Below are 17,274 nucleotides of genomic sequence, written 5' to 3' on the forward strand. Positions count from 1 at the left end.
AGGGAGGGAGGGAGTGTGGGGGGGGGATGGGGAAAAGAAACCAGCAGACTCAGGAAGCTCCATAGACGAAAGCAAAGGTACAAAGCAACCAAAGGTTAGTAGGTGCATGACATCTCCGCACAGCGATATAAACAAACAGGAGTACAATGTTGACACCAACCTCAGGTAACACATGTGCTGCTCAGGATCAGCACGCTGAATGTGAAAGGCTTAAATTCACCTAACAAAAGATCCCTGGTGTGCAGGCAATTCAGAAGAGCGCACCTAGACATACTCTTCTTACAGGAAACAAAATATACGCGTGGAGAAGAGCGGAAAGTTTTACATATTAGAATGGGCACTGAATACTGGGGCTCGGGCCCCCTAAGAAAGATAGGCATACTGGTCAGGAGGGGACTAAACCTTGAAGTCTCCAAGACATGGACCCGACCAGGAAGGGGGGGGGGGGGTCATTCTGGTAGTAGGCAGAATTCACAATATTACCTGAACTTTGGCTGCTTTGTACTCCCCAAACACAGGACAGGCCCGCTTCCTAAAGCGCACTGTCCCGAAGATGATGCTAGAGGCAGCTGGACATACTATCGTGGGAGGAGACTTCAATCTATGGGCCGATCCCACCAGAGACACAGAAGGGCAGCTAACCCGGATACCGGCCCTCTACCAGACAGAGGCCGGGCAGAAGTAGTAGAGATGCTGAAAATCTTTGGTTTACATGATACCTGGCGGCTCTTACACCCCAAAGGAAAAGGATTCACTTTTTATTCAGCCCCACATCTAACCTACACTAGGATATACTACATATACCTAACAAAGGACATCATTGATGTCACCAACACCGCTGACATCCCAATTTCATGGTCCGACCATGACATGGTAATGACCAGCATTAGCCTGGACAACGTCACATCCAAAAATACGAAATGGAGATGTAACGAATCACTATGGAAAGACCCAATTTTCCGTACTGAAATGACCCACGAAATTGAAGAATATTTCAAAACAAACGACACAGGCGACATTTCAATGAGAACAATATGGGAGGCGGGCAAGGCGACGTTAAGGGGCACCTTGATTATGGAAGGTGCGGTGAAAAAGAGGGAGAGGATCTTTTATTAGAGAAAAAGTTCCGAAATGAAATTGCACAATTGGACACAATTGCTTGGAATAATGACACTGACAGGGCTGCAGGAGTCTCAAAAGCAATGCCGGAATGGGAAGAATTAAAACACTTGGTTGAGGGCCTGGTGATCAGCAAACTCCAATTCCTCAAACAAAAACATTATGAAAAGTGGGACAAGGCCGATGCCCTATTGGCGGCCAGACTACGAGGTCCAAGGGCTGAAAGATGGGTTAAGACTATTGAGGGAGAGGATGGTATGCAGATATCGGCCCCTGGAGGGATCTCGGAGGCATCTGTGAAATTCTACAAATGCCTCTATACATCAGAATTAGGACAAGCCCATGAGGAGATTGACCAATACCTAGAGAGAATAGACATGCCCAGACTCCCTTGAGACACAGCAGAAGGGATAGATTCTCCAATTACAGCAGAGGAAGTTGAAAGAGCGATTAAACGGCTTTCATTGGGGAAGGCACCCGGCAATGATGGCTACACTGCTGGGTTTTATAAAACCTTCATAGCTCCCCTGCTTCCCTTTATGGTAGAGCTTTTCAATGACATTCTACGAACAGGACTAGCCCCTGATTCCTTCTCCCAAGCCTTGATTTCTGTAATTCCAAAAGGAAGAAAGGATCCCAAGCACTGTGGCTCCTACCGCCCTATCTCCCATCTTAATATAGATGCGAAGATATACACTATAGTCCTAGCAGCCAGGTTGGAAACTTGTATGCCCTCCATAATCCACTCAGATCAGGTAGGATTCATACTAGGGCGACAGGGAACGGACACAATGCGAAAAACACTACCCCTCATTCATGAATCACAGAAAATGGCGGACAGCCCGGCCCTCTTGTCCATAGATGCCGAAAAGGCATTCGATAGAGTGGAGTGGAGCTTTTTGGAAGAAGTCCTGACCAAGATCGGAATAGGTCCCACCCTCCGTAGAGAAATTAAGGCAGTATACACATCCCCAAAAGCCTTGGTAATTATCAATTCTGAATACTCAAGGTGGTTTGACTTAAGCAGAGGAGCGAGGCAAGGCTGCCCACTATCAGCAATCCTGTTTGCCCTGTCGGTAGAACCCCTGGCCCAAGTCCTTAGAGCGGACGCCCAAGTTGAAGGCCTCCGGACAGCTGGAAGAGAATACAAGATATCTCTGTACGCAGATGATATCCTACTCCATGTCCAAAATCCCCTCACGACCATACCAAGGGCCATACTACTGATCGAACAATATGGTGCCCTCTCGTGCTTCAAAATTACTAAGTCCAAATCAATAGTATTACAACTAAATGGTCTTACCCCTGCAGACACCTCCACCCTCTCTACACTTGGACTGGTGATGGAAAGTAATGTCCTCCGATACCTAGGTATAAACCTCACTTGAAAACGACTTAGCCAAATGGCAAAAACTCACGATCTCTTGGATGGGGGGACTTAATGCGATTTAAGATGATCTGTCTTCCAAGGTTCCTATACCCATTCCAAATGCTCCCCATAAAAGTCCCAGACACATTCTTCCAGGTGGTAAAGAGTGATCATTAAATTCCTGTGGCTAGGGAAAAAACAATATCTTAAGACACCCTCACCCTACCCAAAGAAGAGGGAGGCGTAGGTCTCCCCGACCTGCGACTATAATACAACGCAGTGCAGCTGAGGATATTAATCCCCCGCCTGAGAGAAAAGAAAGAGCTACAATGGGTACACTTAGATAACCGCAATCTGACCCCGTTGACACTGGAAGAATGGCTATGGGATCCCAGATGTAAACTCGCACGCAGGCATCGGACAGACCCGATGATGGGCACAAAATGGGATATTTGGAGAGAAGGCACAAGTATGAAGAGAGTCACTACATGGCCCTCCCCACTGAGCCACATATGGTCGCCGGGTATACGAGAGGAAATCTATGAACATCCTAGATTCCAACCATGGTATGACGCGGGCCTGGAAAGGGTTGGGCAGTTATGGAGAAATGGGGCATACATTACGATAACTGAACTTGAGGAAGCATTAGCGATCTGCTCAATCCCAGTCTTCCTTGTCCTACAACTAAAGGGTACCCTCATGAGGAAAGAATGGGCTGAAAAAAATCTACTATTTGGAAAGTTGTGCTCAATGGTTGAAACTCACTATGGCAGGGAAACTTGATAAGAATGTGAAATGTAAACAAATTTGCAAATGTCATGTGTGTAACAATAAGCCAACTACGTTGTATTGTTGAACACTTAATAAAACTAAATTTGAAAAAAAAGAAAATTAAGAAGTCGCAAGTCCGGCAAAAGAGTCGGGGGGGGGGGGGGGGTTGGGGAGGGTCTCTAAGGTTAAAGGGAATTGGCACAAACATGAGAATTCACCCTAACAGAGGTCCAGTCTCACTGTGTAGACCCCACCTGGGAATGTTAAGTCGGAACATTAAACTGATGCTCAACCAAAACACTTGACCCAGTAGGCACCAAAACATATAAAAACACACTAACCCACTAAACCCATCTTCGTAACTGTTTGAGGTGTAAATATAGAAGATGAAATAAATATACCTTCTACAACCAAGTGGACCAAACAAAAGTTCCTAAAAACCGATGATAAAGTAACAACCTTTTTGGAGTTAATCGAAAAGCACTCCTTAAAACAAGATGCCTCTACAGAAAGTGGGCCTTTAACAATCAAAAATAGACAAATCAAAGGTTGATGCAGACATCCTCCAACAAGAGGATTCTTACCTCTCATCCGCCTGATAGCTAACATTGTTCCCTCTCCTCTAACCTGCCTCTGACTCGTACTCCTCTGCCTCCACTCTAGTACTTCTCCAATCATGGTCACATCCTGAGCACAGCTGGCCGTACCACCTACCTGCACTTAAAAATGTCCAATGTTGGTTGTCCTTAATCTATGTATGTGCACATATGTATTGTCCCCTGTTAGGCAAGATTGTAGGCAATACCCTTTGGGGTGCACTACAACAATCCTGACCTCCTGGCAATAGGAACCCAACCTTTGGTATAAGTCTGTACTACACAGGTTGGTAGCGTGTTGAGCAGCCAGGCTTATCCCAAGAGGCGTCAATGTGAGCTGTAGGGGAGTTGCACAGAGATTCACAGTGACAAGTATTCAAATAACCTCTTAAACACAAGGTTTCTTGATTAAACAATTAATTTATTTAACAGTCAGTTTGGGTAAGCCTTCTTCAGAAGGGGCAATATAACAGTAACGCACAAATACACTCTAAAAATACACTCTTTTAGTATTTCTAAATCGGCAAGTACCCTTTTGGGATAGCCCACAGACACTTCCTACACCCTCAGATGACATTAGTAACTAGGACACTGTGGACATAAATATACCACTGTTTGCATTTAGAATCAGACTTGGGAATAGGTCAAAGAAAAAGGTTATTCGAACAAAACAAGACATCACACAAATATTCTGAAGCAGGTAAGTACTTTTGGGTAACCCCCAATGCAAAGTTAGTTAACCCCTTCCTGGAAGGAAGACCAACCACAATGTCAGAGGGAAGAAGAGTCATTCATGGAGCCAGGTTAGGCCAAAGTCAATTGGGCAAAAGTCTACGTGAGCTGAAGCACTTCTTGCAGGTATATAAAAGTCTTGCACAATGTTTTAGAAGTCTTTGTAGAAAAGAAGGAATCAAAGCAGGGCCACAAGCTGATTAGGCTCGTGAAGTAAAGAAGCTTACAGCAACTCTACAGAGCAACCCGGACGAGTCTCCGCAGAGGACAAGAAAGGTTACAACAAGAGGTAGGTTCTCGGACTGTACTGTACCTTTGGTTAGAAGAAAATGGATTTGACTGCCTTCTGTTCCTGTGCAGATCTCGTGTTCCTGGGCCTCCGTCGTGGGGACAAAAGGGAGGATGTCTGGAGGACTCCTGCACTGCAACGGGACGGTCGGCGACAGAAAAGGACCAACTTCTATTCAGTGGCACTTTGCGGTTTCAGCTCCTCGTGTATAAGCAAATTGCATCACTGCAGACTCTTGGCTGTCGGGATGGGCTTTCCTTGCATCTGTGGTCCAGCACTCTGTTGAGGTGGCGCAGGCTCAGTCGGTCCTGCTTCCTGGGAGTCCAGAGGATCTTCCTGGAGCTCTTGGCCAATTTCAAAGCAACGCGCACTTGCTGGTGTTCCTCTCCCTGGCTATTCGGTTCCAGCAGCAACTGCAGTGGAAGTGCAATCGGCTCCAGGTGGATGTCCAGGTAGCTTACTTTGGAGTTAATTGGTCCCACCAATTCGAGGGGAGAAGTCGTCCTTGCAGGGCTTCTCTAGTCAAAACGAAAGTGGAGTTTCAGCACAGCAGCAGGGCTTCACCAGGCAAACCAGCGGTCGAAGAGTTGAAGCAGGCATCCTCTTAAAGTTCACCTTTGGATTCCTTCGTCCGGTGGTCGACACTGCCTTCTAAGCTAAAAAGCCTTGCATTTTATGCAGGTTTCTCCAATTCATTCCATCCTAGCTGTCAGTCACCCAGCGGGATGGCTGTCATTGCCGGACAGCCAGCCGGCCAATCACCTAGGAGTGCATTCCTGTCTCCTAGGGGACTAAGCACAGGGAGTTTCGGGCACCTCCCTCGCTTCCTGCCCCCGCCAGACACTGTGGAGGCAGAGGTGGGCTTCACTCGTGAATCACGCCAAAGACAAAATAAAGGGACCAAACCTTGTTTGGCGCGCAAAGTAAATCTCAAGAAGGACCTTCCCACAAAGAAATGGCAAATAAAAGAAGCCTTGAGGCCATTTTGACAAAAATGGCACCCTTGGGTGCTTTGCTGCGAATGCAGCCCACGGTAACAGCACACCACGGTAGTTAAAAGTAAACCACTGCCATCAGCCATTCATCGAGGATAGGGTAACATACAAATGTTACATGAGAAGCTAGACAAAGGGGATACTAAGTAACCCCTCAAGCACCCTATGGTAAGATAGTGTGTGCTGGGTCCAGAAAGTTACAAACGTAAGTAAAGTCAATTTCACTTCACTGCTCTTGGAAACAGTTGTTTATCCAAGAGAAGGTATTTAAACCTTAGGAAGTCTAAGACTTCCCTGTGCCACTGCACTGAAGGTGCCATGTGACACAATCTAAAAAGATGCCTATGGAGTTTGTCAGACTCCACAACCAAAAGAAACAGTGTTCAAATCACATTAAAATACACGAGAGTGTGGGGGAAAGGGTCTCACTCTCTCCAGGTTAAAAATTCAAGTCCTCTAAAATCCAGCAAATTTGCTTGGGCGTTAGGGCGCGGGGGGGTCTCTAAGGTAGAGAGGAATTGGCACATTTCTGAGAATTCTCCTTAACATCCCTGGTGACTGTTTCTTTAACTCCTCTTGAAAACCTAGTCCGAATGTCCCTCAAACTCACCCCATTGTAAGAAGCTCACTGCTGGGAGGCAGTCTTAACTTGCAGCTCACAGCAAGTGCAGGTGTTGACAATCGATGATTCTGCTGCTAGGAGTTCTGGTAGCTGTAGTCATCAGGTTTGCAAGGAAGAAGCTCACAACCAATCCCACAGTGGGGGAGGGGATGGGGGTAGCCTACAGTGAGGCACTCCAAAGCAGGGCATGTGTCACCCCGGTGCAGCACCCTATCAGATTCTGAAGATTCCACACTTCAGAAATCCTCCATCTCCAGGATTCCTGAAGGGTGGAATCTTCAGAATCTGATTGGGTGCTGCACCGGGTGACACATGCTATGTTTTGGAGTGCCTCACTGTAGACTACTCCCCCTCCCCCTCCTCCCTCCCTTTCCCCACTGTGGGATTGGGTGTGAGCTTGTTCCTTGCAAACCTGATGACTACAGCTACCAGAAGTCCTTGCAGCAGAATCATCATTGATTGTCAACACATGCACTTGCTGTGAGCTGCAAGTTAAGACTGCCTCCCTGACGATGTGAAGAGCACAGAAACCGGTAGAACACCAGTGGCCTTTGAAGGTTTACTGTGCGGGGAACTGGAGTGTGCCCCTCTCCGCTTTCTTTTTTGTATATATATATATTTTTCATAGAGGGGATATTACAGTTTGAGTATCTGGATATAGGTCTTTGCTTTTTACTGCATAATGCCATAAAGTGTATCATATACTCTAATGGACATGCCACGAAATGATGCCTGTCCTATGGCCGTTTTATTATTTTGCCTTCTTCCTGCCTTCTCTGGTCCATCATATCTATATGTGTAAAGCCTTTTTCCGGGCAAAGCCTCCTCTTTCCCGGGCAAAGTGGAGATCTGTGTGTGAAAAGATGTAAGGACTTGGACTGTTTGGTCCCAGTTCACATTCGAGCCACAGTGTTTGTTGTTGGGCAGAATGTTTGGGCCAGTGGCTGTCGAGGATTGGACAGCCCCTGCCAGTTCGAATGGTGCAGTTCCTTACCATTGGTGGACTTGGTGGCAACTCCAGTTCCAATCGTGGATAAAAGGACTTCTGCAGCCATTCGACAGATCATGGTTTGCAACCCGCTGAAGACTCAAATGACAGTTGCAGCTGACCAGCATTGCCTCCTGCTAAGTCTCTGTGAGGCCCTGTTCCTCTGTCCTGATCTTAAGACTACCCTCGTCAGTGCTTCGACCCCAGGGAAAAACCAGTCTCAAACTCTGCTGAAGGATCCGTACCTTTGGAGGTGTCCCTGGACCACTACGTGGACCGACCAGTTTGCTCCTGGGCTACCTCGCTGCAGAGACGCCGTTCCAAATGCACCCTTGGAACTTGGAGGATCTTCAACTTATGCTACACGCCTCCTGCTCTTCCATTCCTTTTTAAAAACTTTTCTTTTTGCCTTTCAGTCCCAACAGAAGCTGTGCTAGGGCCTTCAGCTTTATTTGCCCATCGCTACCTGACTCACATTGAATCCTGTTCTCTTCACTCTCTAGAAGTCTCCTGAGGTCGTCTGCTCTGCAGAAGTCCTCTTCCTTTTGTCAAGGGTGACCAACAGACCTGCCTCTGAAACCATAAAAAAAGCGCCACAACTGACCAAAATGAGAGCCTGTGTCTGAAAATGACCTCTGCACCAGCGACCCCCTGGACCTTCCTAGACTGAGCCAAGCATGGAAGTGGGCCCAATATTTTCTGAACCTCTGAAATGGTCTCTTGGAAAATTGGAGTAAGGAGGATCAGTTAACCTATCTGTTCCTGTGGCACCCCTCTTCTCCATAGGGTTACCTGGGCATAAAGTCCTAGCCCTGTCTCTCCCTTGCCTGACTGAGGTTGGCGGTGGTCTGGTAATATATTCTTTAGTGTGGTTGGACTGGGAGACCTACTTTTCCTGACTTTCGAAACACTTCATCACAAACGCTGGCATTACTCAATCCAGTAGTAAATCTCTTGATCAGTATAACTTGTGGTACTGGTGGCTCAATGGTATTCAGACCCAATCCATTTTAGCTGGGTTTACTAAGGGTTGGGCATCTAATTCTAGGATTATTCAGAAGTAATTTTACTGTAATTCTCCACTTGATTACTTGTGTTTACTGGTTTTGAATCTGTTTTAGCTCACACAGTTCTTGAAAGTGTTGCTGATAAATATGCTGTCCCCACTCATCTAAGCCTTCCAGCTCTGGTACCTTACCTTTCTTGGGTTTGGATAGACTTCAGTGTCTTTCCTAGTCACCATAATAGGTTGTCCTCTCAGAATCCACTCCCAGTGCTGCTACTGAAAATCCATCTTATGAAATATAACCCAGCACCCGCCAGCCCACTGTACCTCAAGGTCCAGATAACTCCTGATTCTACCACTTGAGAAAAAGGGGCAGAATACCCTTCTACCAATGGATTTCCACCAGATGAACAGAGCAAGAAGATCCATGCTCTAGTGGAAAAACGTGTCCACGTAATATGAGTAACCAGGCCAGAAAAGCGAGCGCCACTGAACCTATGCCTAGGTACAACTGAGCACAATTGGACCATGTGGAGGACTTGAAGATGCACAGAGTACTTACAACAAGCAATGAGCAAGGTAAGAAGTGATGGAACATTCCGCCAACGTGGTTATAAAAACTCCCTAGAGGCAGCTGGCACAGCAAGCAGTCTTGTTGCTGAATCCATTATTCTAAAAAGACACATGGTTACACGGCTCTTTGGCAAAGCAGTGGATGAGACACCAAAGTTTCAGACAATTGTCTCACAAGCCTGTTCATCAAAGAGGATATTGTGCGGGATGAAAGAATTTGGTACAACAACCTGGCCAAGGGTCACCTCGGGCAACCTGTATGCCCACCTCAAGCTCATGGTGTAACACCCCAAGATGCGACCACACAGCTTCATCGGGGGGTGGAGAACACGTGGTCGAGTGCAAGCTTCAAGGGGCGTGGCCTCAGCCACAATATTGACTCATACCTTCCGAGTAGGGGGTTGCTTATCATTCACTTATGAGAGGATATAACTTCCCACAGTAGTTTAGTTTCTTTATTTATACCGCGCGCCGAACCCTGGGGTAACTGGGTGCCGGAGACGTTGTAAGAGGATTCAATTCAACACTACAGCTAAGTCAATGCCTAGTCTGGGATACTGAATGGAAACCCTTATTGATATATCTTTATGTCCAGTTCATGCGTTCTGGATGACTACCCCTATATAACACCCCTCTCTTAGAATCCCCCTGACCCCACTGAGCCAAGAAGTAGGTTTGTTTTGCAAATTTAAAAGATTTATTTGATAATTTAAACAATAGATATATATATCACACTTTGATAATAAATTAATAATTGGATATCACACTTAATCTGATATGATAAAGATTAACAACGGAGAATCTGGCACTAGCACACTTGTGAATAGGAACAGAAGAATAAGGTGGTAGAGAATGCTTTATATAAGTTCAGATGGATGTAATGATGAATGAAAATGCAATACAGAAAATACTCAATATGATTTCAACAAAACAATGTAATCACTTTTCTCTGGCAATCCCCTCCCCCCTTTTATGCAATGCAAGGAAATGGAAGGAAGGCACACAGTTCTCAGAAATGCAATCAAATGTGATTCAGTTCACCCCAGCAACTTGGACTACAGAAGTCTACACACAGGCCCAAAATGCTTTTACATGTGCTGGCAATGAAGTGAAAAATATGCTAAAATGCTTTTAATTCCCTCTAGGAGGTTCAGGGTGAGTGGTATCTAGTTAATATTAGTCCAGGCTCACCCTAGCAATGATTCAGGAGTGATTGGCAGGCTAAACAAATTTTTTCTTTAACGGAAGGCAAGCAGCAGCAGATTTTTACACGTGGAGAAACTTGCAAATCGCGGCAAAATTCGCGGGTGCGCCGGGCGCGATTACAGAGGAACTACAAGGACTATCACTATCCTTATGGGGTCCTAGGACAGCCTAGGATCTCAGCTTCCAGATGAAAGTTACTGCAAGTCTCTAGCACAAACGGTCACGGAGATATGAGCGATTAAATAAAGGTCGTTTTTCAGATTTGAAAATTTAAAGTTCAAAAAGACAAGTGCAGCTTGCAACTAGAAAATGACAGGTGACAGCTTTACTCAAGTTAAAATAGCTTGCATTAGATTATTTTAAGTGAGAGATTGGGTTCTGCACAGTTTTGCTAGGTACTCATAATATATTTTTAAATAAATGGGCCTCGCCACGGATCTGGTCAGGTTTTAGACTGGACTCTGTCTGGTCTCTGCACTTCACAATGATCTGGGTCAGCTCTACTCTGCTGGTCTGGTCTGGGTCTCTGAAGGTTGATGGAGGTAAAGTATGGATTTTCCCGGCAGAGCTTCCAGCTGCAAATGGATTTGAAGGTCCCTATCTGTCCTGCCTGTCTGCTTTTATGTGTTTTGAAAATGGGTGTGTGTGCAGCATCACTAGGCTCTACCCCTCTCCCCTTGTCATTGGCCACTTCATCCGCTTCCACTTGATTGGGGGAATGAAATGAAGTGTCATCATGATGAGGTCTGTTTATGATACAGAGAACCCACCCCTGTCAACTTTACACACAATCTATATTTGCTCAAAAAACATATTTGCACAGGTACATATTTGTTTAAAATTACATGCACCCCTCACATATCACAGGAGGTATACCCTTGTCCAAATCTGCTCTTCCTGGGAGCTTGCATTCAGAAATGGCAATATTTGCACTTTTTAACTGATTTTGCAATTTCGGACATTAACCCAAATTTACACACATGTGCGCAAGGAGTATGGACATTAGTTGATGAAGTGTCAGATTTTTCATATGCACACATTTTGAGTAATATCCTCTTTTCCGCTAAAACCCCCCTGAACATACCACCGGGTCCTACCACGTCTTAAAATGTGGGCAGAAAAATCACAAGAATTATGGCATCATTTAAATAATTTTCACAAGTCCGCTCTATGAATGATCCATCTTTTTAGAGTTATGTTCTGGCCCCAAAGGGGTGTGGTTTCCCCCCACCACAAGGTTGAATTTCTGGTTTTTCCAGTTCTGCCAAGCCAGCTTGCTCTCACAGGCAGTGCTCCTCCCCTGTCCTTCCAGGATGAAGCTCCATTTACGACTCCCGCCAATAAAACATTTGCCTGAGTCAGGACAGGGCTTTGTTCAGAGCTCCTGTATTCTGTGGGGGCTCCCCTTAATTCAATTATCAGAGAGATGGCATATCCTTACTGTGGCCAGCAAAAGGCAGATAGGCCTGGGAACACAGCTGTGACTCAAGTTTCACTCCTGATGGGGGGTAGTTGCCAGGCAAAATTGGAATCTCTTTAAGCCAGTTTTTAGCTACATGTCATTTCTGTTCCCCAGTTTAAGTCAAGACATTTTTTTACATATGCAGCTAGGATGCTGATTCTAAGTTTAAAACTATGACATTTAAACAATTGCAACCTATGTGACACTCAGAAGTAGGTCACTCAGTCAATTTAAACATTTAGATTTTTAGTGTCTTTCAGTCCAAATTTACTTAAACTGCTGAAATCCACAGCTCAGCCAGTCTTGTTATAAACCTTCAAGTCACTTCAGAATATAACTTTACATTGTATCCACCTCTCAGTAAGTCTTTCTTTGGCGTGCCTTGGGTTCATTTATTCAGTTTTACACAAAATCTGGTGGTTTTAAAACGCCGGCTTTTTGATAGTGGTGAGTACTGGTACTGCACCCCTTTTTGGGATTTAAGAAAATGAATTCTCCACAGTTATGGGTTTGCTTTTGGCAATCAGCATTGCCATTCCCAATGGTTTCAGACTACTGTGTGGGTAGTCCAATGGTGGTTTTAGGCAGTGTCCTTCTGTGCCCATAACATCGGCAAAAATGAGTGGCAGCCTATTCTTAATGCATTTCTCTGTGCATTTTCTGGGAAGCTCTGGCCATCATGATGTTTTCCATGTCAGTACTGCACAGTTTTGAGGTAGGGCTTGGATGCGTGGATAAAAACATCCCACATCGTAGAGGAGGTTACAACAGAATATAGACATACAAGAGAATAACAGTAAGCGCAGTTGGCCGGTTTACATGTTGGTCGACATAGAATACGAGTACATTAGTTAGTAGAATGTGGCTACTACTAACATGTCTTTCTAAGCAGATCTACAAGCACCAGAAGACCAATATTACTGCGTAATTGTCATTCTGTGGCTTGTATCTGCTTAAGACTCAAATGTGCCCACCCATCCTCCCCACAAGGGATTGGAGGAAACAGTTAAAACAAATAGTGCTTACATAACAATCACAGGACGTTGACACATCAAGGAGAATGGTAACTACACGAACTACAGGGATAGTTTTATTTGGAACTCCCCCTCCCCACCGCCCTCCTACTCTTTTTGAATTCGAAATACCCTGCACCAACCACTGGATGTCGGGCTTTGCTGAACAGTTGATTTTAGCATGTATGCAGCTGATCTGGCCAGAAGTGAACATTCATGAACGTTTTAATGTAGAAAAATTCAGTGTTTTTCTCTTTGGGTTTTCCATAAACCGTCAAAATGCATGCTTTGATATGATATAAGGCATTTGTAACGCGCCTATACACAAGTGTTTCGTACCAATTTCTCAACTGTCGGTGAGACGTTTGCCACACACTTTGCACTTATCATGAAGTTGTGCGCACCAAAATAATTTTGAAAATTGGGTCAGCTGAACCTCTCAACATTTTCTGCTAAAAAAGAATGTAGTGTAGTGCGCCGATGGTGTGATGCAATGTAATACCCTTCATTGGGACTCAACAAAGTGAAAGGAGGGCAACAATGCATTTTAACCAGCACACAACAAAACTAGACCAATCTTCTGCATTTTCAAAGAATACTCCCAATCCTGCCTGACTGAAAAGAAGCTAGGAGAAAGAAATCTAGAGATCCGACCCCAAAATTCAAAATATCCAGATGGAGAATACAGTCAGGGCAGGGGGGTTTGGCAAATATGCCCACAAAAGTGCCTAGGCAGAGCAGTAGAATAAGGCTGCAAGAACTACTAAAGGGGGTGTGGGGGGCAGAATGCATTTAATAGTTGAGATTTCACATTTCGTAAGAAATGAAAAGGAATAGTAAAAAATACTCAGCTGTCCCGAAAGATCAAGACCAACCCACCACAAATAGTGAAAGGTGGGTCAACCTTTTCAGTCCAGGTGGCATAGCTGCAGAGGTAGAAGAACCAGGTGAAAGTGGTACTAGCTTTCTGTGTTGCAGGGCAGCTCAACATTTGAATGGAACAGAAGATCAAATCATTCAAGGAGATGTTTCAGCTGACTGAGGATTGACCTGCACTGAAAGATTAACCTGGGAGGATGTAAGACTATGGGACAAGGTTCCTTAGACTAGCAAGAGGAAGGGGCGGATGCTCAGGACGTGTGATGCCATTGGCAAAGAACAGAAACCAAGAAAACCAATACAATAGAGTATTAAGGCCTGCTGCCTGAAACAGCAGATGTACCAAAGGACACATTTCTGTTGCCTCTGACTGCTCTTGGCTCGGATAAATGCACTTGCCTCTGGCGCGCCCGTCAGCTGACACACAGTGCCTACAGCCCTGAACAACAGAGTATGTTGTGAACCACAGGGTCAAAGGGAAAATGGAGAGAAGGATAAAAGGTGGTGGGCCATCATGGATTGGCAAACGAGACTGTATACTGCAATAAAACAAGTCAAGTGGGGAATGGAGCTTATGTGCACTCTGTTATCCTTTATGTCCTAGTGAAGGATTAGAGAAAAGGTGTGCTAACATGCCAGGTAGCCCTGCACTGTGCAAAGGAAAAAAGACCTCTTGAAGGAACCAAGATTAAAATGAAGGATTTCAAAAAGTGAAAAAAATGAAAACATAACATTTTGATGGTGGTCCTGCAAGATGGGGGGCGAGAGGGGCGGAAGGCGGCATCATTGAATGAAACAAGAAGAAGAGAGGACTTTAATTACAGCCAGGGGCTTCAACTGCGTGATCTGTCTGCTTAATAATGTGAAGGTATTCTTTCTGGCACAGGTGCAAGGTAAGCATACTTTGCAACAATTAACAGCTTGCTGGTGATAAATCAATTGATGTGTTGCTTGCCTATCCTTTCCGCTTCTTTTCTGGGTGTGAATTTCTCTAGTTGAGAACACTCCAGCCTAATCCACAGTGCCGAGCCCAAGTGATGGATATTCCAAGCAGTAATTAAACCTTTTGTTAGCACCTTTGGCTGCCACTGTTCACCTTCACATAGTCCCGCCCTGCCTGCCTCTAACTCATGAAACATTTCATCTGAGAAATTGAAGTCTGATTTTTGATGTTCTGCTACCTCACATTTGAAAATATTCCTACTTTTGTAATGTTGCTGCAATTTTGTCTTGTCATTTAATAACCACTTTTCTCTGGGGAAAGTCTTGTAAATTATCTTTTATGTCCTAGAAACCATGTACCACTATATTCTGATGAACATAACTTTCCTTAAATTAGTTTGCTGCGATGAAGACACTAGAACCTAACTTTTATAAACTCTAGGTGTCTTGTTGATTAGTTCTGTCACTGCTCTGATGAAAAGACATTTCAATTGAATTCCTAGTCGCGTAATGTTTCCTTTCTTTTCCAGCGGTGGTTGATCTGAATGGAAGGTACTTTGGTGGTCGGGTGGTGAAGGCCAGCTTCTACAACTTGGATAAGTTCCGGGTTCTGGATCTGGGGGACTCTTGATTCAGCTCTTCAGACGTTTTATTATCTACTGGGCCAATCCTGTTTTGAGTTTGAAACTCAGAGCGATGTGGACAAGCCTGTCCTTATTGGAAATTAACTCTTGGAATGGATTTGTCACGTTCATTGTGATGCCCCATTTTATTTTGACTTTTGTATTATAAAGACCTTTGTAACAAGTATGTGTGATTTATTCTTTCAAGAGCACAGTTTTCTTTATTTGCATCCTGCCTCGCACTTGCGTTCAATGGACAAGCTACACTTAGTGCAGTTCCTAGTGTGGATTATTTCTCTTTTTTTTCTCATGAGGAACACCCATCTTGATGCAGTTTTCACCCCGCCTTGCTTTGCAATGTTGAGTCACTGAACTAATACTCTCCTTAAGTGAGAAAGGAAATGAATAATAGAAGAACAATTGGTGCAGAGATGTTGAAAAATGGTATAACCATCGTAACTGCCACAGGCTTTTAAGTTGCCTTCTTTTTAACATGTTACATGTTTGTTATAGGGACTGTCCCTAGATGACTCTGGCATCAAGGTACTTATTTGGAATTTAGTCAAGGGGTTCTATTTTGTGTAGTTAATACCCTCTTGTACCCTTTGATTTGTATGGACTTACTTTTTCCATTGGCTTTTCTCCGCTTGATCAGAATGTTCTTTAAGCAGAGGTGAGTGGGCTTAATTTATCCGTATCATCATTATATAATGTTATTGTTTCAAAAAGCAAAATCAATGTTGTGGAGATGTTGCTGTGAATCATTTCACTTTGCCAAACTTAATGCTAATATTATAGTTGTCCCTTACTTTTAAATTAGTTTTCCTGGTCTCCTTCAGGGATTTATCTTCAGCCTGGAGTCTACAAAACTGTTCTTCTGATAAAACCAAGAAATGTCTTCCGAACCAATATTTCTGGAAAAACACACAGCCTATTATCTGAAGCAAGACACACTTAACCCGCTGTAGCTCACTCTCTGGGTGCCCATTGGCGTTAACACTCTGGCAAAATATCTGGGTGCTGATGTTTTTTTTAATGATTTTAAGAATGTTTGTGGACGAGTGTCTTAGATGCATGGGATGAGAAAAAGAAAAGTGCACTAAATAAACTCTTTTTCAGTGCAGATCCAAAGCAAAGATTGGGATACTCATAGTGATAGGGACAGTGACAGGAAAGAGACTGGATTTTCTTTCGTTAGCAAAAATAGAGCCAGGAGAGACTGCAGCGTGCATTGGGGTACAGACAATGGAGCGGGTGTAGCAGGGGCGAAGTTGAGAATGGTCAGCTCATCCCAGAAATTAACATCGGTTAATGCATCCAAGTGGGGTTCTAACTGTAAAATGTTCCTGAGGTTTCTTTACTTCTAAAATAGCATTTATTAATTTACCTTGAGGCCAAAACACCTGTCATATTGGCCACACCTTAAACCTCCACCACAGCTCTAAAATGTTTGAAAGAATGCCTCAAACATGCCTTCTAGCCTGGGTTCAAGTGACAATCCTTTCAACGGTTTTGCAACCTGCTGCCCTCCAGTTGTTGTGGACTTAAAACCATGATCCCGGACCATTGCTTATGCTGGATAGGGCAAATGGTTGTAGGCCAAAACGTCTTGCAAGCCAAAGGTTGCACACGTCTGCGCTAGAAAGTTTCAAGCGAGTGCATAGCATGGACTCTGCTTGCCACTGTGTAATGCCTCACTGGGCAAACTTAATGAAGACCAAATTGCTCGAATCACATTACTCGATAAATCCCAATGGCTTGGACGATATTGAGCACACTATCTTGAAGAACACAAGACCAACTCTTACCCTATCAAGAGCTGAAAGGACAAACATTTCACTTTTGTGACCCTTTTATCCCTTAGTGCAAATGTAATAGGGCCCCACCATGCAGTGTATTGCCCCATAGGAAAATGACTTCCCGGGTCCTGTGCATTACAGGCTTACCTCCTCTCCCCCACCTCCAACTAAGATCACTCACAAAGTTACCAGGTGATTTCCCTCGACCCCTGTCCAAAAAGCACCTCAAATACCTATTGACAATTGAGAACGTAGATTTATCGTGCAAGTATTTAAAGTGGAACACATTC

The 17,274-nt window shown here is 44.4% G+C and overlaps 1 protein-coding gene across 1 annotated transcript in view; it reads left to right on the top strand.

The window, feature by feature from the left end:
• Positions 1-15,372, top strand: part of RBM17 (RNA binding motif protein 17) — a 390,734-nt gene extending 375,362 nt beyond the window's left edge. The window contains exon 12 of the mRNA XM_069629662.1: positions 15,093-15,372. Coding sequence (XP_069485763.1) covers positions 15,093-15,193 — 101 coding nt within the window. The 3' untranslated portion in view covers positions 15,194-15,372. The remainder of the gene's footprint in view (positions 1-15,092) is intronic.
• The last annotated feature ends 1,902 nt before the right edge of the window (positions 15,373-17,274 follow it).

Source organism: Ambystoma mexicanum, chromosome 12 (assembly GCF_040938575.1).
Source record: "Ambystoma mexicanum isolate Mex_15411 chromosome 12, UKY_AmexF1_1, whole genome shotgun sequence".
Lineage (NCBI taxonomy): Eukaryota > Metazoa > Chordata > Amphibia > Caudata > Ambystomatidae > Ambystoma > Ambystoma mexicanum.